The 26,549-nt window shown below is 44.6% G+C and overlaps 1 protein-coding gene across 2 annotated transcripts in view; it reads right to left on the reverse strand.

The window, feature by feature from the left end:
- SPRED2 (sprouty related EVH1 domain containing 2) overlaps positions 1-26,549 on the reverse strand; it is a gene marked incomplete at both ends in the record, with an annotated part of 64,267 nt that overhangs the window by 34,173 nt on the left and 3,545 nt on the right. The window contains one exon of one of the 2 annotated variants that reach the window (XM_080616682.1): positions 1,827-1,843. The exons of the other annotated variant lie outside the window; for it this stretch is intronic. Coding sequence (XP_080472808.1) covers positions 1,827-1,843 — 17 coding nt within the window. Of the gene's footprint in view, positions 1-1,826; positions 1,844-26,549 lie in introns of those variants that run through there. 2 annotated transcript variants of the gene reach the window in all.

A 26,549-nucleotide genomic window follows, 5' to 3' on the forward strand; every position in this document is an offset into this window, starting at 1 on the left:
ACACTAATGACAAAGATCTTAATGAATGACTATTTAATGAAACCTCTTTAAAAATAACCCAGAAAATCACAGTGAACCTCAGGCTCAATGGAGAATTGAGTTACCTCAGGACATGCTTCCTCGCAGCTTTGCCCAGCGGCTGCTTTGTCAGTGATGGCAAATTACAGGTTTTGGGTGTACTTCAAAAAAACCCAATCAAAAACGAAAGACTTTTCTTCAAATGTATTTAATGGATGAATTTAGCAGTAAAGCATTATAACAGCACAGGATAGTGCGTCTTGGAGAGAGGTAACGAGCAGCAGAACAAAATAAATCAGTTTAATACTATACTGTATTTGAATAATTTGCCCTGCAGCTCATCCCGCCGGCGCGCGGTACGGGGAAGAGCTGCACACTCGAGTCCTGCTATTTTTTGTGCAAGGATACAAATATTAACAGGTTTCAAGGAAAGCTAATTAGCACTATCATTTACTGTAATGAGAAAGGAAGTTCCTATTGCATGACAGATGGTATTTGTTTTACATCTCATGCAAGATAAGCAAAAGTCGCATAAAAGCTTACCCAGCCAAACAGGTAGCTGCATGGGATTTGCATCCTGAATTGATTCCCCTCTACCTGACTGCAGACAAAGCCACAACTAAGTTCTACCCTATCTTTTTTTCTAGCATAAACTGACCATGCACACTCCGTTCCTATTACCCTGCTACCTAATGAATGGTGATATTTAGCAAAAAGAAGAAAACTAACAAGCCCAGCAACTATTCCAGCTTCGCAAAGTTTTATCACCCTCCTTATTTTGCAAAATGAAAGTCAAGGCTTGATTCTGCTTGCCAAAAAATTACAGAGGAATGCAATGGAGAAATCCATTCAATTCACAAGATGATGCTATTTCCACATGACCCTCTTCCTCAGTCAGTGAGTTCGCTGCCACACTGTAGACTGTGATGCCACAAAAGAGCTGGCCTGAAGAGCTATCCCATTACTCCCATATATACATTTTGCATACTAAGTGCTACCCATCCATACTACTACCCATAAATATTACAGTACAAGAGAAAATAATGCAAAGGACACTTATCCTTAGCTACAGAATCAATGATGCTCCAGACCATAAAAATACTTCTGTATGCACACACAAATATACACAATAGTGCTGAAAAATATCAAACTTTACAGAGGAACCCCCCCCGAATTTCTTGCTTTCAGCAATATGCAATAAGCAATTTTGCCCCCACTCTCCTCCATTTTGATGAGTGCAGAACGCAACTATATTTATCCCCCTGTAAACATCCTTCGTGACACGTATGATCTGACTACAAAGTAGACAGTATTTTGCAAATATATATACATTTTCTATGACTCAATTCCAGCTGAATTTCTATCAGAGAAGGGAGGAAGGATAACTGTGCTCTAAATCTAAATGGGGTTTATCTTTTGCCAGGTAAATGCATTTAAAGAAATAAACTAAAAGAAGACAGTTTTAACTACATCAAAACCAATATGGATATTGATTTTTTTGCCTTCCACCTCTCTTTAACCTCCCTACTCCATAAAGCGTCCATGGAGAGGGACATCAAGGGAAGCAGCATCTATTTTCCTCTTGGTGTTAGTAAGAGGGTGCACATTAAACCCTTACTTCTCAAAGAATTCGATCTGTAACCATCAAAGAAAGCCTGTTTTTCACAGTCATCCATATTCACTGATGAATTACATGCTGATTTAAAAGAGATTCAGAAGGGCTGTGGGGGGCAGATGGGGGGAGGCGGAGGAAAATAAAAAGAGTAAGAAAACATGAAATTTCACCCGGTGGGAGCACGCACACGTACCTGCCGGGGGATGCCATTTCCTCTACATTTTACACCCTGATTGCTCCATTCTACCATCACTGCCACTACCAGCCTCCGGATCAGCGCTGGCTGCCCCAAGTCCCAGCTGGCTGCTGCCGAGCCAGCGGCTTCCCCCCATGCGTGATTCAGTCTCCTTGAGGGATGTGCTGCATTGTACCGGGTGAGTCATCCCAGAGGTATTCTGCATATTACAGCTCCGGCCGGACCATTACTCATTCCCAACATCCTCCTCCCGGCTCCGAGAGCACACGCGCACTCACGGACCAAAGATCCTTGCTTTGCTTCCCCACCCCGGTTATAGGCTGGAAAAAAAAATAGAGTGATTATGATACAACCGCCATAAACTAATAACGGGGGCGTTCAGCAGGAGCTGACAGAGCAAACACACTGCCCAGAGGTTGCACCAGAGCGGCAGGCACGTCACTTGCTCACCCAGCACTGCAAACAGGTCCAAAGTTGAACCGGGCGTCATCTCCTCCGGTAACCCTGGCTGCACTTTATTCCCCAAAAGCTGCTAACGCAGCGCTGGGAACAAGGGTCCAAACAACTCGATAGGCTTGGGGGAAGCGCTCGTCTCCATTGCAGCTTTTACCAGGGTTTTAAGTGCTTCCAGTTCGCAACAAGTTGGTATTAATAAATATCAGCTGTAGGTCCTTGCATACCCTACCTCTGCAGGCAGTCCAGCCAATCGCAGTGCCAAAACAGCAACACCCTGCTTCACTTTGGGCAGTCGGGCTCAAGCATTCACTGCTCACAAGCTTTCAGAATCGCTTTATCTCCTCACCAGGCAGTGTGTGCTCCCCATTCAAGTTATAGGATCATCCCTAAATGTCCTCCCGCTTCTTTAAAGCAGAAATGTTGCTCAAGAACTGCCTCAGCACCGACGACGAGAATAAAAATTGTGACATTGGGGCTCTGAAAGCAGCTTCTAAAAATACTTGCCTGGTTTCTGAACTAATCTACACTGATGATTAGGCAGGAGCGGGGAGGGGGAAAAGCTAATTTAAGTGTTTCCAGGCACAGCTGCCTCTGCCTTCCTTAAATCCAAAGTGTTTCAAACCTCAACTGGGGCAAAAATACCTTTTTCCCTTGGATGGACAACGGTGGCTGAGGTGATGCTAACTAAAAGCATCCTTTAGGAGAGATACAGCCCCATTTTACAGACAAAATAACCTAAAATCACACATGATCCTGAAAACTTCAAGTTTGGACCATGGAAACACGGAGCTTGAGACCACCAAGGCTTGAACCCATTTTCAGTGCACAGATGCAAAGCTGCACAGAAGACGCTGAGGACATCCCAAGGCACTGGGACAGACACATGCATTCACTGCTTCTTTCCAGCACCCAGCAAGCACGTGTGAAGGGGTAGCTGCAGGCACCTATGCGCAGCTTGGCTGGATTTTGTAACAACAATGGAATCAAGCTACAGTCCAAAGTCACACTGAAGGCAACAGAATTTCAAGTTTGTTCCAGTGGGATCATGGGATAGCTGCATATACTCTATTTCAATACACAACATAAAGAAGTCATAGAAACATGGAACCACAGAATAGTTTGGCTTGGAAGTGTTGTAAAGCTCATCTAGTTCCAGTTCCCCTGCTATGGACAGGGACACCTTCCACTAGCCCCATTCAAACCTGTTCCAGTGCCTCACCATCCTTTCATAGTGAAGGTTCTTAATTTAGTGGGCAAAGTAAATTTTAAGTTTAGTGGGCCTTGCTTCCCTCTTCAACCTCTGCAGCAGCACTGCTTTTAGCCTCAAATGCTTAACACAGCACCCATCAGCTCCGTTCTCTGCTGTTTCCAGCAAGAAAGCAGCACTCAAGTCCAAAGCAACATCAGCCAGAAAACTTAAAGATGCCTGGCCATTTCTGCTGCAAGTCCAGTTTCTAAAGCTTTTTCCCCAAGGGACAGTGGAAACTGAAATTAAGTCTCCCAGTGCAAGACAAAACTATCCTTGAATAAGCTGCGTTGTAACCATGGTTTTGAGACAACAGCTTGAGCAGTTGCATCTCCCCCAGGCTTCCCTGTTTTCCTGCTGCTCCACAGACCAGCCAGTCACTGCTCATCACAGACACTCAAAGCACAGCACGTGGTGGGAGTCGGACTGTGCACCCACATAAGGCAGCTTATGGAGGGGCAGCAACAAGCACAATTCCAGCACTAAACATGGCTGGGTCAAGCCATGACTTTGGAATTTTCTTCAGTCACTCGTTTGCTGTGGGGCAGGGTCTGGAGCAGGTAGGGAGAAACACTGCATGTGAAAACATGAGACACAGAAAAGCTCTGTTATAAATGTTACAGCATCCTCAACCCGCATGGATGCAAATAAAGCCCTGACCTTCTGTCTACACCAAGAAGTTGCATCAGTCAAGAACCACCATCACTACCACCAAATGCAGTTGGCTTCAAGCCCTGCTCTCAAGGGTTTTCTCTGAAAGGAAGCGGATATCAAGTCACCGGATAGTTGTGAGCATCAACTGAATCACTGGTTGGGTTATGTTATTTAAAGTCAAGGCTAAGCTAACAAACCTCAGCTCCAGGCTTGGCAATACTGCTGAACTCTTTTTTTTCTTTTAATTACTATTATTTTTCCCCTTAAATACTACCCTGTTCAGTACACTTTAGCACATCCATCCCTAGTAGCTTGGTGCTACAGTGAAACAGCCTCCAAAGCTTTTGTGCGTTTCCTAGCTTGGACTGATGAGTGGCTGCTCTAACACACGAACGTTTTCCCCAGTTTCCAATGGGAGGCACACTGCTACAGGGCTTTGCTATTAGAAATCCAAAGTAAACATTGCAACTGGAGAGCCAGCAAGGCAATGGATCTGCTTTCTGCTGCCTACTGGCCAACTACAAGCACAGTTCAAAGAGCCAAGACTGTGGTCAGATCAAGGGGAGCCCATTATCACTGTAGCTGCTGTGACTGTGACTAAGAGAACGAAATTCAGGCACCTCGTTAATGCCAGCTGCATTAATGGTCTGAACTTCTGCGGCACAACATTAGCACAACACACAGGACCGAGCCCTGGCAGCTTGTGAGCCAGGCAAAAAGATGTTTCAGCACTTAATTTGGGTGCAGTGTAGGCTGCTGAGTATATGGAGCCCCAGCTCTGCACAGGACACTCTGAAACTTGCAATGTCTCATCATCTGGGAACATCAAGCAACCTACATTCGGTGCAGTAGTCAAGATTTGCTATAACAGTATCGCCTAAATGTGCCTTGTGAGGTGCAAAAGAGATTGCTTTTCTCATTTTTCTTTTAATTAAAACTAACCCCAAACGAGACAAACAAAACCCAAACAAAAGACTTTACAGACATGGTCAGCGTAGCTTTTTGTCCAGCACTTCAGAGACGCCCATATCATTCGCACTGTCTTTGCTGCCCACAAAGTTCTCTTGCATGCAGTGTTCAAGTCATGCTTGAATGAACAGGAAGAGCTGAAGTATAGCAAAACCAGGAAAAAGGGCAGAAAAGCTGATTCTTAGGAACGACTTCAAACTTTTTATTATGTGCTTGGGACTGGTAAATATTCAGGAGCACCAAGATGCGCCTCTCTACTCACCATTTACCATGCTTTCCCTATTTTCCATGAAACCAGAGTCAGGCTCTCCCATGCTGCACACCTGTGTATTAAGAGTACAGCTGAATAGTGCTTCAGCAGTTGAGAAGTATTCTGAGGGATAGCTAGTCCATAAGAACCCATGCAGGAACAGATCTGCTCACAGCACAACTCAATTCTGCTTATGCATTTCTGTATTTCTATATGCAATATAGACTTTCCTCAGATGTTGTCACTGAACATGATGCTTTCCCAACACAAATGCACCCCAAGTTCTCCAGTAAAACTAAAGAAAGAGAAAGGCTGCAGTATTCAATCTCTTGTAGACACCATCTGATCCAAAACTGAGAGGATCCATCCCTTTTTTTATTTGCAGCTGGCTCCGGCAAGCCGCAAGCCACCAGCATGGTGGGAGCACCTTGCCATTAACATCCAGCAGTGAGAGCTTTGCACCTCACGGCCCAGGCCATCATCCCAGCTGGACTGGTGCAGGCATCCCTTTGACACCAGATAATTACACATATGACAAGCCCGGGTTCTAGCAAAGACACAACCTATTTATAAATTACAGAGATGCTAAATAAGCATGCAAGTTGGAGGCAGCACTGCCATTTCAAACTGTGCAAACCAAGACAACTCTCTACATACTGGTTTAAAAAGTCCATCTCCAGGTGACTGACAGCTTGCAACAACCATTTTTCTTTATTGGGTGTTTTAAAGCTTAGGCCTTGGACAGACACATCATTCTCACAGATGAATGGACCTTTGCACATATGGATGACAATAAAATATGACCCCAGTATAGATGGGTATTTCCATCCAGGATGCAGAAAGGTTCTGAGTGAAGGCCATATGGATTTAATTTTCCTGCAGACAGATCAAAGAGAAGCTGCTGAGAGCGTCTTGTTTGACTCCAAATAAACATCCATGACCAGAAAAGAGGTTACACAAATGATATGCATCAAGCTCCTCTGCGCCGGAAAAGCCTTGTGTGCTTTTCTTCTAATTAAACCCTTCCTCCATAGCTCCTAATTGATACCTGGGCAAACAGCTGTAATACACTCCAGGAAATCTAACCCTGTACTTTGCCTTATTCACGGGGACTCAATTATCACAGGGGGGCAAATTTTCATTTTCATGATAAAAAAGTAGTAAAAAAGAAAGCTGGTAGAAAATTAAGACCTTCCTCCTCCCTTTTTACACGCTTCATTACTTAGCTCCGAGGAGAGGTGCTTTTGGTGTCGTGCCCCTCCACAGTTTGCATCTGGATTTGTGTTTTCTTTGCAGCAATATCAGGATCTCCTAGACTGGCCAGATGGCAGAGCTCAACTGCTTCTTTCAAATCATCCACTGAAGAGCTCCTTGCCTCTACGAGCCAAGATCAATCACTGCCACAAATTGATTCATACCTCTGATCCCCTGAGAACACCTATTGCTCATAATACAGGTTGAAGAGCTTGACTTGGCTGGTTGTTCCTAAATCAAACTTTTGTTTCATTTCAGCTCTAATCTCAACTGCTTAGTCTAACAAATGCATTACTCCAATTTATCTGCAACAGATCTCAAGTGATGAAGAACCTACAACATCCCCCTAAAAAATACGGGGTTTTTAAGGTGTGAATCTTCCTTTAACTTCTAACTACTGTGCCTTTGCTTCCCCCTTCTGTAGGGTAAGTTTCTTTTCCCATGCAAGTACTCTTAGTCTAATTCTGTATATCCCAGACCACATATATTCAGTTTCTTGTCTTCTCAAATGTCTTCTTTCTAGATTTCAAATCATCTTTGCTGCTTTAAGTGTTGGTGCTATCTTTCACAAAGCCCTCATGCCAGGACTCAAGACTCCATGTTACAGCACCTGCAAGGCAGCAAGATCCAGCAGACCAAGAGGCAAGCACCACAATACGGTGTTAGTAAAACATTATCTTGCCCTTAAAATGCACCTTGTCCAGCTCTTTCCAGTGCTCCTGGGAACAACCTTAAGCCTATTTTGTAGACTTAAAGGAAGATAGTTAATGCTTGTGATTCTGCTTTCATTTTTAGTAGTATGAGAATTACTTTATTGTTCATTTATGACAGTGATCCTTGCAGCCTGCCTCTTTTGGAGCACAGAAAATGATACAGGGCAGGTTTCCCCTCCTGCACTGGGTACTGCAAACTTTGCCATGCCTGTCCTGTAGCAGGACATCCAGCATTATTATTCAGCTTTCTGATGTTACTATTTAAGTCCTAGAGCAGCCAGAGATCTCTCACCAGCAACTTTGGTTCCCTCCACCCAACTGTGCGCATCTCCCAACCTCCACTTTGTTCTCCCTGCAGCCAGCTTTCCTGTTTACGTCGCTGCCCTCGCTTCCCTTGCAAAGCTGAAGGGCTTTGGAAACAGCACAAACAAACAAGCACTTCCTCAAGCCGCAGGCAGTTGCGTGCCTCTCTTCCTACCACGGCCCTTTGCCCGGTCACAAGTGTCACTTGCATTTAACAGCTTATATTTCCTGTGCTCTGGTTTAACAGGCAGATCTTTTAAATGCTAGAAGATATGGCGGTGTGAAGTGCCTGCTGAATGTATCACTGGCAAGAGTGATTTTGTTCAGATACAGCAGAGAAGTCAATCAGGGGAGATCACCTCGGGGTCATCTTATATTATTCTGACAGAGGAGCTGTTCAACATGCTGCAAATTCATGCTTTCATGCCAATTGCTTCCAAAAAGGTTAAGTTTTGGGTACATCTGCCTAGGGAGATGGAGTCCTTTGGCATATCTGAGGGTGACTGAAGCCTCCCACGGTCTTTCCTTTTAGCAGCAAAGATGGTGAAGGAGCTTCTCATCCTGTTCCCATCAGGGTTTTTCATGCAAACAGTATAAACTGGGTGCTGCAATCTTCAATCTTCTGGGTTTATCAGGGAATACCAGAACATCAATGCCTCACATAAGACCAGAAGAATGGCTAAACTTAGAAAATATCTAGTAACAGCTTAAGCAAGTTTATTCATTTAATGGGCCACAACACTGTTTAAAAACATCAAAAATGACTACTGAAGAAAAGCGACATCATCTTCTTGCTGAAGATCTGCAATAAGAAAGCATTCACCTTTAATGTTTAGGCAAAGCCCCAGTTATACTATACGTTGTCCACCTCCAGTAAATTACAGTAGCATCTAGAATGAAGGAAGAAGATATACCAGATATACCCTGAATTTTTCCCTCCCAGCTTCCCACTTGGTTTTTTCTGTCTCAAGCTGTGTTACAACCATTCTATGCATGTTCAGCAGATGATAATGGAACCACAATTTATCTCAATCCAAAATAAGTTGGGTTTTTTACTTCCCCTCCCCTTAAACTCAGATTTAACTCGGGTTTTAGCTCCTGTTTACCAAGGACACAATATCGACAGGAGGTGCACACTTATCTTTCAATGCCCCATCTACAAACTTGGGTTTTCTTTTTCCTTAAGGCGGTTTCAACCAGTTGTATTGCAAATCTCTGACCTCCTTGCTTAGATTTACCTGCCTCTGCTACAATGTCCACTAATATTCTGGAGCAAGAGAAATTACAGGGAGGAAGATCTTTGGTCTGAAGATGGGTCTCCGCTGCATTCGTGCAAAGGGAAGGCAGCTCCACGCCCAGCACTCCAGTGGGACCTTTTGGCTCCCAGACAAGAAAGCAGCGGAAGCGCAACGTGCCAAGACTGCAAGGCCTTGTTGTCAGCTAGAAATTAATATTCAGAGAAAACAGCAATGGCATTTTGGTGTGCTAAGGGGAAGAAATACACACACATTCCCCCCCACAAAGCAAGCTGAATATGAGTTTTGCTAAACAATTCGCACCGTGATGGGAAATCGCAAGTTGTCTGAACTTCACCTTCCCCCCCCAAAAAACCAACAGAACACAAACCAAAGCCAAACAACCAAAAAAAATCCAGCTTTCCTGATCAAGTGCCATTTCCAGTATTCATTTGTGAGGTGGGACAAGGGGCAATTCAAACGTTATGTCTCCATCCACAGATGCCTTTTTATTAATGTTAGCATTATGATGAGGCAGGTGCTCAACCCATGTTTCCTCCACCATGGGGATAGCACTACAGGAGCCACCAGGCAAACACTATGAGGATGCTGTGGAGATAGATGTAATCCTGTGCTTGCTGTGGAAACCCAAGGTAATACCAGCACAAAGGTTGAGTTACAAGCATAACAGACCCAGCTTCATCAGATTCAGTGATGGGGTTACACGATGACAGCTCCGTCTGAAATGGAAAGCCAAGGTGGAAAGATAGCTACTCATCCCAATCCAGTGCTCTCCCTTGGAGATGCATGGATGATGCATACCATCAATTTCGAGGTAGAAGGGAGAAACCACATCCTCGCTTCAGCCTGTCCAGATGTGCTCAGGCTGTAATGAGTCCATGGAGAACTCTGGAGCCGAGTTCCCCTTCACCACATGCATGCATGCACGTTTTAGGAGGAATATGTTTAAGTGCACATATATAATTGTATGTATTTACAAACTTAGTTGAGATTAGCTATGTTAGTAGTGCAGTGGCTGAAGAGATTGCCTCCATTCCATTGTAACACAGCAATGCAAGAGCTGCACGTACAAAATGGGCACTTCTCTCCCGACCAAGGGCCAATGATCACCTTACTAATAAATTAGATGGGAATCCACAGCCATCTCAGAAGCCGCTCTACACACAGCAGCATCCCTCTTCTAGAAGACCAAGTAACACTTGGACAGGAGACCTCCAGATGCACTTTAAACTGAATAAACGAAGTTTAGCTGAAACAGTGCTTTGCCAAAAACAACACGAAGACAATGACCTCTGGAATTTGGTGCTACTTGCAGATGTCCTAAAGGATGCCATCAACTAAGTCATACAAAAGGTACTTTAACCCCTGGCAGTGATTCATGTAGACTTTTTTTTAGCAAAAAGCCTTAGTAATAAGGGAGAGATTCCCATTATTTGAAGGAAAATTCAGAAGAGAACAAGTAGATACTGATTTGTTAAAGAGACAGATAAACATGTACAGGAAATACTTCTACGAAGGTCCTGATCCTCTGAAGATTAATAATCTACAGTACTGGAGACAAAACCATGACACTGAGGAAATAAGTGAACTATAAAAACAGGAAGAAGGGGAAGTTTATTTTTTTTTATGTTATTTTGAGGGAATATTTGTTTTTCTGAAGCTTAAGATACCAGCAAAAGCCTCCATCTGCAGGTCACACTATTCTCTATGCAAAAGCAGCTGCACAGAGTTTCCTCATCAAGGTCCCAAGAGCTGCCCATCCAGGGAGGCCATCCTGCACATTACGGATTAGCTGCCTCCCTAGCCAATATTGTTTTTCGGTTTTCACCCCACTTAAAGTCACTGAAAGGGCTGTCACTGTGTGCACAATGTTCCATAGCTGATACCAATAAATCAAGTTACTTTGCTGTCGCATTTTCCCCCACAGCCACAGGATGAAGGCGCTCCCTCCAGATATACAGATACTGGTGTATTTACTGTAATACTCAATATTAAGGTAGTACTTGCTGGAAATGTTTTGCCACACATCAAAGCTATCAAGAAAAGCTGTTCTGGACTCTCCTGCTTTGGTTTTTGTTCAAATGAAAGTAAAACTACTACCACTGCCATGAGTTACTATCCTCCTAAGGATGCAGCAGGCACAGGTTGAGCAAACCACTGCTTCTGCAGCAGCTTGGTGGCATAAGTATTTTCAGACCAATGCAAGTCACCAGAGCTGTAAGAGACACCACAGCTTTGTCCAGAGGCACTAACCTTTCCTTCCACCTCAGAAACGTCTCATGCTTGCTCATGGTGGCATCACAAGGAGCACTTGGACTTGCAACACATACATAAGTTATTTTAAGTGAGTCATGCTGAGGCACAAAGCTGCCAAAGGGTCTTCTTCTGTTAAAGAAGGTGGGGAGAGCAGGGGACAGGGACACCCCATCCATTTGTCCTAACCCAGGAACCTTCTGAAGCAACTTCTCCAACTCTTTTCTTGCAAAAGCCTTCAAGAAATTTAGATCATTCCCACTGCAACCAATGCTATGCACATGAACTGAATGCCACCCTCAGAGCTGAATTCAGCTCACATCTGTCTGCAGAATTCCAAGCGCATGGAAAGCCATCAGTACAGAAATTAAGTTTAATTTAACCTGAAACAAGGTTTAAATATTTATGCTTCTAATATGTTCTCAGCACTTCGCTCTTTAGTACCATATATAGTTGAATTATTTTTGTCTACTGGAAGTGATCCCTTTGAACTAGGGCATTTATTGCTTCAGAAATTGTATTTCCACATTTAGTTAGCAGATGTTAGTTAACTATGGGGGAGGAAGTGATCTGCATTAAAAACAACAACCAAAAAAAGCAAGTGCAATACTATCAACCCTGCTTTCCACCTGGATTTGAGCTCTACCACAACTGCAGTGAAGACCTAAACACCATTTGCGTGCTTACTGCATGGAACATTTGTATAAATATACATTGTCTCAAATATTAAGCATTTACTATTTGCCTGACACAATTTACTAAGCCACAGACTTTCTGGGTTTGTATGTATCAACTAGGATAGCAACTGATTATAACAGTATCATCAGTTAAATTGCTGTAAAAATCAGAGAAGCAAGTATCCAACTCAGAAACAATGTAAAACCCCAGTTCACACAAATTATTCCCGTCTAGAGGAACATCAATGCTGCTACAGTGGCACAGAGTGCATCAACATGCTCCCCAATGATGAAGGATAAGCAAAGGTCTGTGCTCAAAAGCCCACCTGAGCTAGCTAGTTATGCCAATTCCCATGCCCTTTTCCAAGTGATTACTTCCAATAAAACCCTGCCAAACCACTGCACATCCAAGTAGACCAGGTGTTAATCTGCCCTAATTTTTGTTGTTGTCTCCCACATGTTAGCATACCAGGGGTTTGTGTGACAAAGTGTTTTACACCATCTTGTAGCTCCTCATGTGAACTGACAGCATCGGTAATTAAACTTGCATCAATTACAAGCAGATATTAGGATAATAATAACAGACACAGACAGCCCTTGAGCACCAGCTTCTAGGAAATGGCTATCAAGAGTGCTGTTAAAGTTCACGCTCTTTGGCTGATGAAGTATTTGAGGCATTGGTGAGAAGCTGCACCCATATATTGTGCTCGACAAGGCTCCCTGTGCTTTGCACCCTGAAATGTCACCCACAAATGTAATCTCAACCCTGAAGTTACACCCGGATATTCCGGCTTCACCCCTTTTTTTGCCCTAGATGAAGATGAAGGATGAGCTACCAAAAAAACACCCAGACAATACTTCCACAAAAACACCAAACTTTGGCCACTATGGCAGTTCATCAAGTAAGAGCCAGTGAGCAAAATACAACAGGCTGTGTTTCTCCCTTGTTTGCCAATACCCAAAGATAGACTCTGAAAGTCCCTTTCTTCAAAGTATATAAAACCAGTATGAAGTAACAAGAAAGCACAACAGAGCGATGGGTGCCTGGTCCAGAGCAGCCTCCCAGGCTTTGACAGCCCTGGTTACAGAACACATAGCACACAGACAACTGTAAACCAACTGATGTTCAAAGCATCATACATCTCTTCTTCTTGGGCACCTCACAGCTTCTTGGCTTTGCACAGCCCTGGCTGCACAGGGTGTTTTGGCCTTACCTGTTACAACAAGGAGTGTTTAAGGTCCATCAAGTCAGATGTATGCCAATGGCATCAGAAATATAATAACAACAACAAAAAATGAAAACCAAGCAGCTTAGATGATTCCCATTGCAGACAGTGACTCTCCTGCCAACCAAGGTAGCACGAGGGAAGGCTGGGCTCTGGTGCCAGGGACCCCAGATGCCCATCATGCCTACGATGACCAGCTGTTCCCGGTATGGAGGATGGTACGGGGACTATCCCAAAAATCCTGCTCCTGGCACAAGGGACTTCCTCGTGACACTCTGCCAAGCAGGCAGCATTGTGAGCTCAAAGTGGCTCCTCACTTGCTTCCCTGAAATGCTGGTGTGAAATGGGCACTTACAGCTCTTATAAGCCCAGCAGTGCCTACACCATTTCCAAGTAACAGGTTTTATTAACTCTAACCTGCTAAAAGCTGGCAACACAATAACCCACATCCATGGGCTGCTGAAGGTGCCACATCACATTTAGACTTGTAGGGCTAAAATTAAGCTTTTCCTTTGATATGCACTAATGCTTGCCCGGTGTCCCAATGCTTGCTCAGGCAGGCCTTCTATTCACCTGGGGCAAGCATGCTCTTCAAGCTTCATTAGGTCATATCCCAGGATAATGAATTTAATACTTAATTGAAACATCATGCCAACCTATGGTGTGCTCTGCATGTCTCTCATGCCTTGCGTAGTGGAAGTCCAAGGGTGGGAGGGCAGCCTGGGGTGGGGAGAAGGTTTAATTTTAGCCAAAAGGATGAACATATTCAGCACACTGCCTAGCTAAAGAAATAAACCCCAAATCCGTGCTGCTCCATGACATGGACACACTTATTTGTGCGTGATCCATAACACAGGGGAGCTCTAAATGGCACAAAGCATTCACAAAACCACAGCTACAGTCATAGACAGCATAAGCCAAGAATGCTGTGCTATACAAAACGGGGACACAACCCTTGAAGCTACCATGCACATCTGCACTAAAGGAGCCCGTTGCAAATCTCATCCTTAAGCTACCATAACCAAATGCATGGCCTCACAGGATCTGCTGGCTGTGCCCAGGCAGAAGACTGTATCATCAAGCTACCTCCTGATCACCAAACACATGGTGAGAGACCTCACTTGGAGTACTGTGTGCAGTTCTGGTGTCCTCATCATAAAAAGGAGATGGAACTGTTGGAACAAGTCCAGAGGAGGCCACGAGGATGATCAGGGGACTGGAGCACCTCCTGTATGGAGACAGGCTGAGAAAGTTGGGGCTGTTCAGCCTGGAGAAGAGAAGGCTGCGTGGAGACCTCAGAGCAGCCTTCCAGTATCTGAAGGGGGCCTATAAGGATGCTGGGGAGGGACTATTCATCAGGGACTGTAGTGACAGGACAAGGGATAATGGGCTAAAACTTAAACAGGGGAAGTTTAGATTGGATATAAGGAGGAAGTTCTTTACTGAGAGGGTGGTGAGGCACTGGAATGGGTTGCCCAAGGAATCATAGAATCATAGAATAGTTAGGGTTGGAAAGTACCTTAAAATCATCCAGTTCCAACCCCCCTGCCATGGGCAGGGACACCTCACACTAAACCATGCCACCCAAGGCCTCAACCAACCTGGCCTTGAACACTGCCAAGGATGGAGCATTCACAGCTTCCTTGGGCAAGTTATAAAGGAAGTTGTAAATGCTCCATCCCTGGCAGTGTTCAAGGCCAGGTTGGACAGAGCCTTGGGTGACATGGTTTAGTGTGAGGTGTCCCTGCCCATGGCAGGGGGGTTGGAACTTGATGATCTTAAGGTCCTTTCCAACCCTAACTATTCTATGATTCTGTGGTAAACACCTGCTCATATAAGCAGGTTTCTTGGAAGCTTACACATCCCCATTCCAGGTTGTTGCATGTTTTTGTACAAAAAACCAGAAAGACCAATCTCAGAGAGGCTTTTTCCACATCTGCCTGCACACATTTGATCACAGGGAAGATGGTAACCATCTTCTGACCTTTAAACAAGGCACTCTTGACAAGTTAAGGCTATCCTGCAGAGGGAAGTTACCACATACAGAAGCAAACATCTTTCCTAAGCACAAAAGAGATTATGGTATTCAGTATTTTAATTAGATCATGAATGACAAAGCCACATTCCTGCAAAAGAAGTTCCTGTATTTAAGATGTTCCAAAATAAAACTAATACATACAAACTGAATTTTAGCCTTTTAGGTATTTCTTTCCCCATATTTAAAGCATACAGTCTTCAGAAGAAGTTAAATACAAAGTAGCAAGAATATGCACAAGCTGCAAGCATGCACAACCCTTTCAACTTCTCTTACTCAACCACAGAAACTCTTGGATAGCAGCATTCAAGTTCCCTGCAAGGCAGCACCTTCCAACAGCCATATTTTCCCCCTCTCCAGTCTTCAGTTTTCTCTGGGTTTTAAAAGTTTACCTTTGCTGTAAAGGGAATTTCTGGGTCCCCTTTATGAATTATACAGCAAGAGGTGCCTGAACCAGGTGCTCAGTCGGGCATATTCCTATTTGAACCATCCAAGGAAAACCCTGCTTTGTTTTCTGCCATCTCACCAACCTAGATTGCCTGAGCTGCCATACAGGTCGGACCTTCCTATGTCTTGTATTATGCATCACTAGAAAAGGATTTCAAGCTTCTCAAGTTTTTTTTCTATCCAGAATTTGAAGCTAAAGATCCAATCAGCAACATACCCCAATGATTACTTCCTTTCACTGATGAAGACTCATCGTTTTCAAGTAGCTTGGAATACATGGCGCAAAAGGAAAGTTCACGTATGGACTGATGAAAACCTTTCTGTGTATTCCATACTTGTTGCAGGACACCCTGGGCACGGCTTTAGGCACCGGACAGCTTTCTCCTAACACAACACCACTTCTGTAAAGAGCAGCACAGGTCCCTTCATCGTTTGCTTTGCACCACGGACTTCCACGCTGCGCGCCTTTCCTCGCCAACCACAGCCATCCGTCATGCTTCAGTCGCCTCTCCCTGGCTATTTACTTAAGGCTGGGTACGGCCAGGAATTCCTTCACGTAACAAAATGTACAAACGTGCTTTTATATGGTGCATTTCAACACTGGAAAGTGCTCTCAAGGAGTTTCCCTCTTCTGTCCTGAGGAGCTGGTTTTACTCAGAAGTTCACAGGGCAGCAGAAGTTTCTTGCTGACAAAAGTCACATACAAAAGTAGAGGGAAGAAGCTGAGCATTTATTCCTTCCACCTAAGGAAATGATAGGTTTAAAGAGCTGTCGGAAGCCTTTTTCAATTAAAGAACTTGCAAAACCCAAAGCATCCCTCCCTCTTAGGCTATGTCGCACACAGGAGCTCAGCATGACCTTGTGCTCCCCACCACTTCACAGAAGAAAGCAGATTTGGGTTTTCCTCTGCAAACATCACAGCAACCCAGCACTGCCAAGCAGCTGCATATAACTGCTGTCATTGTACCTCTGGAGTCACTTGAAGCCACACTGGCATCATGCATGCGGACACAGAACTGTTGGAACAAGTCCAGAGGAGGGCCACGAGGATGATCAGGGGACTGGAGCACCTCTCGTATGAAGACAGGCTGAGAAAGTTGGGGCTGTTCAGCCTGGAGAAGAGAAGGCTGCGTGGAGACCTCATAGCAACCTTCCAGTATCTGAAGGGGGCCTACAGGGATGCTGGGGAGGGGCTATTCATCAGGGACTGTAGTGACAGGACAAGGGGTAACGGGTTCAAACTTAAGCTTGAAGGGAGGAAGTTTAGATTGGATATAAGGAGGAAGCTTTTTACTGTGAGGGTGGTGAGGCACTGGAATGGGTTGCCCAGGGAAGTTGTAAATGCTCCATCCCTGGTGGTGTTCAAGGCCAGGTTGGACAGAGCCTTGGGTGGCATGGTTTAGTGTGAGGTGTCCCTGCCCATGGCAGTGGGTTGGAACTGGATGATCTTAAGGTCCTTTCCAACCCTAACTATTCTCTGATTCTATGTGGGTGACACAAAGCGAGCAAGGCAATGAGAATGAACCTACAGCATGCGCACTTGAACTGGAGGTTGGGGCTGAAGCCAAAAGCACATCCCCTGCCATGCTGCTGGGGATCTGCACTCCGCCATTAATCCAGAAAGTAAGACACAATACTAGGCTTAATGGGCAAGAAAAAAGCCAGGTGCTCTGTACCTGGCAAGTAACATGCCTCTGAATGATAAGCCAAGGAAGATGCACACCACCTGACACTGGAAGACACTATCTGTACACATGAAGATGACTCGATTCTACTGGTCTAACAAAAATACAGTCGTCACCTTCCCATGCCCCTTGTAGCAAGAGGCGACCCAACAGGCCCAGGTTCACATCATGGCAATTTGTAAAACCACAAACCAGAACGAATCAGTACAGAAAACACGACTGCTTTTTCTGCTGTCCATCACCCATTAAGTCAACAAATTTCTCTGCCATCCCATTCTTCCCATCTGAGGGGACAACCTCTTCCAGACGCAGGCATGCTCCCCACAACCACTAGCAGCAATTTCCATAGAATCACAGAATGGTTTGGAAGGGACCTCAAAGCTCATCTAGTTTCAATCCCTGCCATGGGCAGGGACACCTTCCACTAGACGAGGCTGATAGATCCTTGGAAGTTCTTGGACTAGATCCTTGGAAGTTCACTGAGTAAGTCCTTCATAGCATTAATAGCAGCAAACAGTACATCTTATATATTGTCCCCAACTGTTCCACAGACAGAGAGAACAGACTCAGAAGCCTCTCACAAAGCAGCTGGGTTTTCCTACCCTTGCTTACAGGGCAGGGGTTGCTTTACTGTTGGATAAACCCAGCACCTGGCTGATTTAAACATCTATTATCAGAAGTAGGCAGCCAGGGCTCACCACTAGCAACCCAAAGTTGATCACCTGGAGAAGGTTCGAACCAGGGATGCTCATTTCTAGTCCCACCTCTACCATCTGTACTCCAAGTGCAGAACCTTTTCCTTCTTAAAACACACACAGAGAAGTCCTGCTTGCAGCCAAGCATTTTCAGAAGGGTACCAGACTCAATGCAGAACCACAACCTGGTCTTGTGAAAAATGATTCCTCCTATTCCTGCAGCAAGAGAGGAAGCGAAAGTACCTGGTGATTTTAGTGTTGAAATCACTGCAGAACTTGGGAGTGCGTTTTGTTCAACAGAGGCAAAACCAAAGCAGTAAGTGCTCTCTTGCTCACTGCTATTCCCCTTTGGTTTGGTTTCTTTAAGTCAGCACTGAGAAAGCAAATTAAGCTTCTGACTTTCAGCTCCTGTAATAGCATGAATTACACAGCACCCACTCCACAAGTTTATGTATTTTCTTTTTAAAACATGAATGGGAAAGTGTACACAAACACCCTTCTTTCCTCATCCCTTCCTTCCCATAACGAGGAGTGTTTGTTTTTTCTATTCGACCTTATGAAAGCTTGGGGAAGCTATTCCACCAATACTCTGATAAAGGTAGCCCACACTTCCTTAGAGATACAGTAAAGGGAAGGAGGAAAAAAAAACCCACCCAAACACCCCACCAGCAACAAAGCTGCCAGAAATACTTTGTTAATGACTTTTATACAGAATGGTGAATTATATCAACAAATTAACCCAGTTTACAATTCACCCAGCGCTTTCCTGAACAAGGATATATAGAGGCACATGGCTGCAGAGGCAGTAAGCACTGCAGAATTTCAGTGGTCCACAGCCAAACCCTCACATCCCAGATAAAAATGCCACAGATGGGGCTTTCAATTTATAGATCTCTATGATCACCGTTCCTAAAATAATCCATGCGGCTGCTAACTTTAGGGAAGAGGGGGTTTTGTTGCTTATGGAGGTTTGGGATGAAGGGGGGGGGACCTTTTCTGCATGCTGTGGAAACTGATTTCAGGGATCTTGTTTAAAGGCATGCATGCAGAACCAAGCCAAATGAGTGGTTGGTGCCAGGCTTCATTAAGCCATAATTCTTTTCATTCATAGGCTGTGATATCGAAAGGCTTCTTAACTGCTTGCTGGGGGAGGATGGGCAAGGCCAAGGTCAACAGGCACATCAATTGCCAGCTCCACACCAAAAAGTGGGAGATCCCAGTTAGATCCTAGCCTCTGGGTGCACCAGCATTTCTGGGGCCTAATAATAAAACTGGAAGAGAAGCAAGGAGATTTCCAATGTGCAAACACAGGAGAAAAGTTGGGTAAAAACATACTGTACTGCAAGCACACATACATTGTCAAGCCTAGCATCATGCAAGATGACCATGGCCAATCCCAGGACCAACAAACTCTTTCAGAGTTCAATCCAAGTCATCAGAATAAGCCTATTTCCACCTCCTCTTTACCTGCTATCTGTTAATCATTCCTACACATATATAGATATAAGCACAACTTTTAGGTGGGGGAAGATCCACCCCACACACACACATCAAGTTGAATGGATAATATCACCCACCCTCCTTCTGCCTCTGCTCATCCGCACAACTCTGCATTTGGAAGGCTGTTAACCAAAACCAGTCACTTATTCAGATGAACTGACCTGGGAAGATTTGTGACTCCTGGGAAAGGGCTTTTTAATAGCTGATAAAGGCACTGATGAACAGCTCAAACAAAAAGTTGCTATTTATCAGATAACTTGTTTTAGGAACTCCTGTAAAAAGGCACATCACTGACCTGATAAGATCTTCCAGGCCAGTGGAGTTTATGTATACATAGGCATAGGGGAAATGGTTTATTTGGGCTTTAAGGTTCTTCCTGTAGGATGCAGTGTTTATAAAAGGTATTTCTAGAACTTCCTGACTGCATTTGTGAGACTGTGCTCTCCATACGCCTCCCGCTCCCCCCCCAGGAGCCTGTCTGTCCGCAGTATTTATACCCAGGGCCTCAGAAGTACAGAAGCTGTAGATGCTTCATGAGAAGTCCTGCGGTTCAGCACGACTGAGCTCCAAGTCACTGAGGCAGACAAGATACAGGAAAACTACAGTTGTTCTTGATGTGCTTTCTCCTAGAAAAACCTGCAAATTATCCTTGTCTATATAACATAATACATGACACTGTACGGGGTTTTAACCACATCTTTAAAATGCATTTTTCTCCCTTTCTCCCCCTCTCCTCTAACTCCCCCTTTTTTATTTGCTGTTTTTAAGCAATCTAGCCAACTGTCCACATTTCACTTCCTTCAGACAACAAGCAGAAGCTCATCTCCAGCATCGCTGAAGAACTTCCCAGCCATTCAACGTTTGGGCTCTCTTGCAGTATTACAATACAAATGCTAAGTACTTGCAGAGAAATAAAACATGAAATTTTTCTCTTAAGCAGCTCTAGTGGCTTAATTGTACTGCAGCCTTTTATTCCTGGTTTTGAAGACTGAAAACAAGCTCTGCAGTAAGTTTTTCTTTCAGTTCAACTAAACATCAGATGCCCTTTGAAAAACACAAGATCATTCAAGCAATGTAAGTATTGGAAGTACTATTCTACTAAACTCTATACCATTTCCTAACCTTTCGCTCTTTACAGCCACCAAACTGCATGCATCCAGTAACAACATGTAAAGCAATGATGGGCTGCAACCAGCTCCTATGCCAAGTTTCAGTCAAGGATGAATTATGTTGGCAGTGCTATAAATCTCCAGTGATAAAGTTTTCGCTGCAATTTCACCAGCATTTAAGGCAAAAAGCTCAGGTGTGCTCTGCTGAAGTCTCAGTGGCTTTTCTGTAATGTACACATACACTTTAAATACATGGAGTGCAACAAGCTCTGAAATACAAGGATTTAGCTGCTGTCTACCAGGAGGTGGCTGTACCCTGGTTCTTCATCCCCACTGAGACACTGGGGGTTTTAAGAGAAGTAAATTAAAGTAATTAAAATAAATCAGTTTTAAGGGATCAGGCAGCTTGGGATTCAGGAAATGTGATCAAATAAAGCAGCTGCATTACCAAAACTGTAGGGAAGATGGTATAGGCAGATCTAGCCCCCACCTTCAGCAACATGCTCTCTCATTCAACGGCCAGTCTGGCAGCAGAGGAGGGTGGATTTCCCAGCTTGCCAGCAAAGGCAAAATTAGGCACTCATCTCCCCATTGTGTCACTGGACTTCTGTCCTCACGCTCCCAACCATACAATAGAGATGAACAACAGAGATGCAAAGGTGCAAGTGTTATAGGAATCATGCAGCTGGACAAGAACTAAGTTAAACAGCTGAAAACCCCTCTGAGCGTGCTTTGCATTAGCCAGGGTGATACTTTCAGATCCCTACATAATTTTTAAGAACCAGACTGTTTGTAAATAACCCACAAGCCCAGAGCCAGGAGCCCTGCAGCAGCGGCTGAGTCTACTTGCCAGAAATGCTGATGCCTTCCAGCAGCTCTTAACAGGATCCCTTTGATTTCTAGAAAACAACAAAAAAAAGCAGCTCTCCAGTGTTAACACCTGGATACTGTTCTCAGCCCTCAGAGACAATATAAAGATCCCAAGAACAACCACTCTGGTGGTATCCTCCTGGCACCCCATCCCAGTGGCAGGGCAATGGGTTGCAAGGGAAGAAGGATGCTCCTGACAAGCTGCCCAGGCTGCTGCCCACTGCAGGAACACAAACCCAGCTATTCGCACTCCCCCTTCCCTTGTTTCATCCCAGCTTGAGACAAAGCACACGCTTCCCCTATATGCTTCAACTTGAAGCATTAGTAACCTTATATCAGCTTGGGGGCATACCTTTCCACTTGTAAAACCACGTAAACAGCCAGCTTGCCTTCCAAGCACTTAAAAATCCAGGCAGGAGTGTTTGGACATGTCAGCGGAAGAAATGCAGTGAGCAGAGGTAAGCTGAACTCTCAGCTTTCAGTGAGCACGAGCGCTTGATGGAGGGGGAACGAGCACTACGGGTACCTTTTTAGGCTGCATCTCCCTCATCACAGGGACCTGCTCAAGGTGCTATGGGTGAGGAGTCATTCTGGCTGCAGAAAAATGAGTGTGGCTCATATCAAAATGAAGGAGCACCCCACCAAGAAACAGATATACACAAGGAGAGCCTTCTTTCACCTCATGTCCCCCCTGAAAAATGCTTTCCATCACCAGCATGTGAATTTTCATTTCCCACCAGCAGTATGTGAATTAATAAATAAAAAAGCATTAAAAGTCTAGAGACTCAGGGAAAAGAAAGAATAATTACCCAGATGTGCTTTAGCTCAGATGGTAATTGCTGCTAGTGGCATCAGCTAATCTTAAACACAGGCTTAATTCCTTTAAAACCACATCATTTAAGAACTGTTGTCTTTCCGCAGGCAAGGGGAGGACCGGGAAGGAGCTGGTAGGTGAAACCGTGGTGCTGCAACAGGCTCTGGTGTTTAGGGAAGAAGCTTTGTGATTTGTGTTTTTTTTGAAACCCTGACTGCTGTGCAAACACCTTCAGCAGATTTCAGCTATCGCAAAGGAAACTAATCCTGTTCCTAACTACTCAACGAACAGGCAAGCAATGCTGAACGCTTCAATGTACAGCACAGGGAGCGAAGCTGCCTAGTCTTCAGACCCACTTTTAACTAGGCTAAAAAGAAGTAATGGGACTATCCAAACAGGATGTACGTATAACGCAATTAAAGAAAATAATCTAAATGTTTCCAGACCTCCCTGGGACTTGAGCGCATATGCAGAACATGCTCCTGTCCTTGCATGGCAGCACAGGTCCTTACAAGCAGAGAGACAAGTTTCCCGTATGCTAGATCAAAAGACACTATTGGGTTTTACAACACGTCTCCCAGCGCCATCGATGCGAGACTCAAAGAGCAGCAGCAGAGGTGTAACAGCGACCAACTCAACTGTGCAATTAAAGGAGAGGAAGGAAGTGGCTGCACTCAATAAGACATACATAATTTTGTTCCTAGAGAAAGATGCACACAGGTCACAAATCCCAGGGTTACTTTTGAAAGGCCATTTGATGCACACACAAACAAAAAAAAAATCATAGAATGGTCTGGGTTGGAAAAGACCTTAAAGCTCATCCAGTTGCAACCCCTGCTACAGGCAGGGACACCTTTCACTAGACCAGGTTGCTCCAAGCCCTGTCCAGCGTGGCCTCATCCATTTAATTGTTTAGTTAGTTCACTGAAGATGCTATTTTTGGCTTGCATTTTGCCTAGTCTCTGTAGCACATTGGATAAAAAGCACTAGCTAGCAAGGAACAAGCTCCACCACAATGGCAGTATTCAGACTATGTAGTATTCAATCTTTCTCCTTGCTAGGCACCACTGTCTGAGTCCAAGAACTTTGTGAAGGTGGACAACTCTACAACCTCACTTTTGAAAACACCACAGATGAAGAAGCCAAGTTATTTGTCAGAAAGCCCTGTAACCCCTCCTCGCCATGCCTGCCAGTACGAAGTTTCCTTTCTAGCTGGAAGAGTCATCAGATTTCGGGCTCAGTTGATAGACTCAAGATCTCTTCTCCGATTACAACACACGTAGGAGTTGAGAACAGAGGGGAGGGGAAAAAACTAAAAATCCAAAACATAGTTGGTGAAGTGTGAGTTGCAAGCAAAGAAAGTCAAAGAAAGTTATTCAAAGAGCCTAAGAACAAGCAAACCAGAGACAAAAATAGTAATTTGGGTTAAATCTCACTTAGACCTACTGCAACAGGTAGAACCTGCCAGCTGTTGGCAGAAAGGCCTTTAACAGCCTTGAAAGCGTACTTTGTAATACTGTTTTTGATAAAACACAGCTTACTTTAAAGGTGAAGCATGAAGCAGTGTTTTGCTCCAATGGCTACACCAGGTGTATGTTATGGGAGAACACCTAGGGAAATGAACTAGGGAAAAAACACAGGCAGCAGGGTTTGGTTTGCAACAGGAGTAGCAGGCAGCAATGGCAGAAGTTCTGCTTCCAGATAAGAGCAACACATGAAGGAATAAACTACGAAAAAGGGAAAAACCAAACCAACAAAACCCCACGAGTACAGGAGAAAGGAAACAAAAGAACACAAACCGAGAAGTGAAATGGAGAAAGTGGTCAGGAAAGTGCAGAAACCCAGCGGAAGGAACAGCCCCTCATCATTTCTGCATGGAGAGCTTCTCTCAACCTCAGCCCAAGGCAAAGAGCCTCCTGCACTGAAAAGCTGGCCAGTGGGTGCGATGGGTACGGGGAAAGGGAGGGAGGAACTGTGCTAGAGGACTGTGCTAGAGGAGGAACAGTGATGAGGCTTAACTAAAACATCCTCCTGGACCTAAAGGAGGTGATCTTCCTCTGCCCACTCAACATCTGTTCAGCATCAAGCTGGTGTAGAAAGAGAGGTGAGGAGCATCACTATGATATTTGCAGGTACTAACACAGTGGTCATACAGATATGATAAAATGCCCAAAATCACTGCACCAGCAGGCAGAAGCAGTGTTTGGACATTGCTTTGCTATTCTTGCTGCATTAGCAGGGCTTGTCCCCTCTCCCTGGTTCTGCCTGCAATACATCACTCTCAATTTACTGAGTAGAGGGCACCAGCAGCCAGCCAGCCTTGCCATGTGAGGAAACAAAGCATGAGATCCTACACAGGCAAACCCAACCTTTGCTCTGAAAGGCTGCTGCAAAACCAAAGGTGAGGGTTAGGTGCAAAGGGAAGGCATCAAACAGGCAGCTGGTGCAGCCCTGCTGTGTTTCTCCTGCAGCTTCAGAGGCTCAGGTTTTCAGTACTGAGCAAGCACCAGAAAAATAAATGACTAAAGGAAATTTGACAAGGAAAGGGGGTGGACGTGGGCAGAGAAAAGGGAAGGAAGGAAAGAAAACTCACCAGATCTTCACAGAAAATCAATAGGTAAGAAAAGAAACAACAAAAAAAGCAGCATTAGAAACCATCAGCTGAGTTTATCCACAGCCAAAGTGGGAAGAAAGGGTCAGTGCAAGCCAGGTGCTGGGAGATGCTGCACTGCTCTGCTTGCTGCAGGAGAAGACATCTCCTACCAGTGCTGGGATCCATGTGACAACAGCTTCTCACTTGCTTCTGGTAGTCCACAGAAACAGGGACCGCTGTAGCTCTCATCTGCTGTCAATCAACTCCACAGTCTATTTGTGCCTTTTTTTAGTCCACCGACCTTTTTCATTTTCTTTCCTTTTACATTTCTGCACTGATTCAGAAGTGTAAGTCCTTCAAAAAGCAAAAGCTCCACTTAGCAAACAGGGCAGATATCAAAAATGCAGCCTCCAGAGCTGTACTTTTAGTTCTACTGACCTCCATGCCCTCTCTACTCCTGCACATCACTTGTGAGTAGGATTACCTTCTACTGTTATAAAAAAAGGAAAAAATAATAAAGGGAAAATGAAACAAAACACAGTTTTCAATGAATCTGCTGTAGGGAACAGTTCTTACAGCCAAAGCTGGTCCTTATAAGGCAGAAAGCAAGAGATGCACCTTTGCCAATGAGCCACAAGATCTCAACTTCTGCAGAATGAGGGCGCTGCCATTCAACAGGCTGGATCAACACACAACATCACTTGTGTCGGGGTGTGGCCGACTGCCCGCACCCTTTCAGTATTTGAACTTCCCGAGCACGTCTCTCCCAAGTTTAATACCTCTGGAGGATCATTTATCCTTATTCTGCTGGAGAGAATGAAATTGGATTTATCGATTCCTCAAGCATGCCAGAGTGTATAAGAAAGCAAAAGGAGTAATTGGAACCAAGAGCTGTGTCTCATTTCCGAACTATTTCCAGCCTGGTCCAGAAGAAGAAGGACAATTACCATCATCTTCCTGCAGTTTGGTGGCTGACAGGAAGCAATTTTGTGGTTTAAATCCAGCCATCAGCAAACCAAGTCCACATTAAGAGCAAGCCCAACTGCACAACACACCTTTTTTTGCAGCCTCGGGATTTCATTACATGGGTGGATAAAGCCCACCTTTTAAGCCACACTGGAGGGTGATCCCATTGCTGGTGTGGCATCTGTGCTACATTGGAACACCATCCTACCATAGCTGTCCCACCACGCTTCTTGCTCAGAGTAGCCTCACCAAAAAACGTCATTTTCTCACCCAAAGGCAGGTTGTTTGGTTTCTCCTCTTCGCTACAAGCTAGGGGTTATCCCAGGGCTGTCTGTGGCCAGAGGATGGACTGAGATGAGTCTGGCTCCCACATGCTTGTGGCACCCTCTTCACACAGGTCACCTATCCAGTTGTTCAACCAAACGCCCTTTCTATAGGTCTTCCACCTTCCTATCCAAGGCACTCCCAAGACAGAAGTAGAAAAGGTAAATCCTTTCTTTTTTTCCTCCCTCCTTCATCAAACAGAGCTATTATTCCCTCATAAACAGCAACTTCTCCCAGCAACTGAACAAAGCAGCTACTTACATGCTGTATTTTAAACAGCCGTTTTCAGGCCAAGAAATAAACAGTTATATTTTGGCAACGCTTCATTTCCTGTCCTATTTGTGAGCAATAATGTCATGACACAGAGTGTGTCCCATGTCTTCCTCCCAGCTTAAGCTTGCAGCAAAAAAATCTAGCTGGATGAG

This window comes from Psittacula echo (assembly GCF_963264785.1).
Source record: "Psittacula echo genome assembly, chromosome: 4".
NCBI lineage: Eukaryota > Metazoa > Chordata > Aves > Psittaciformes > Psittacidae > Psittacula > Psittacula echo.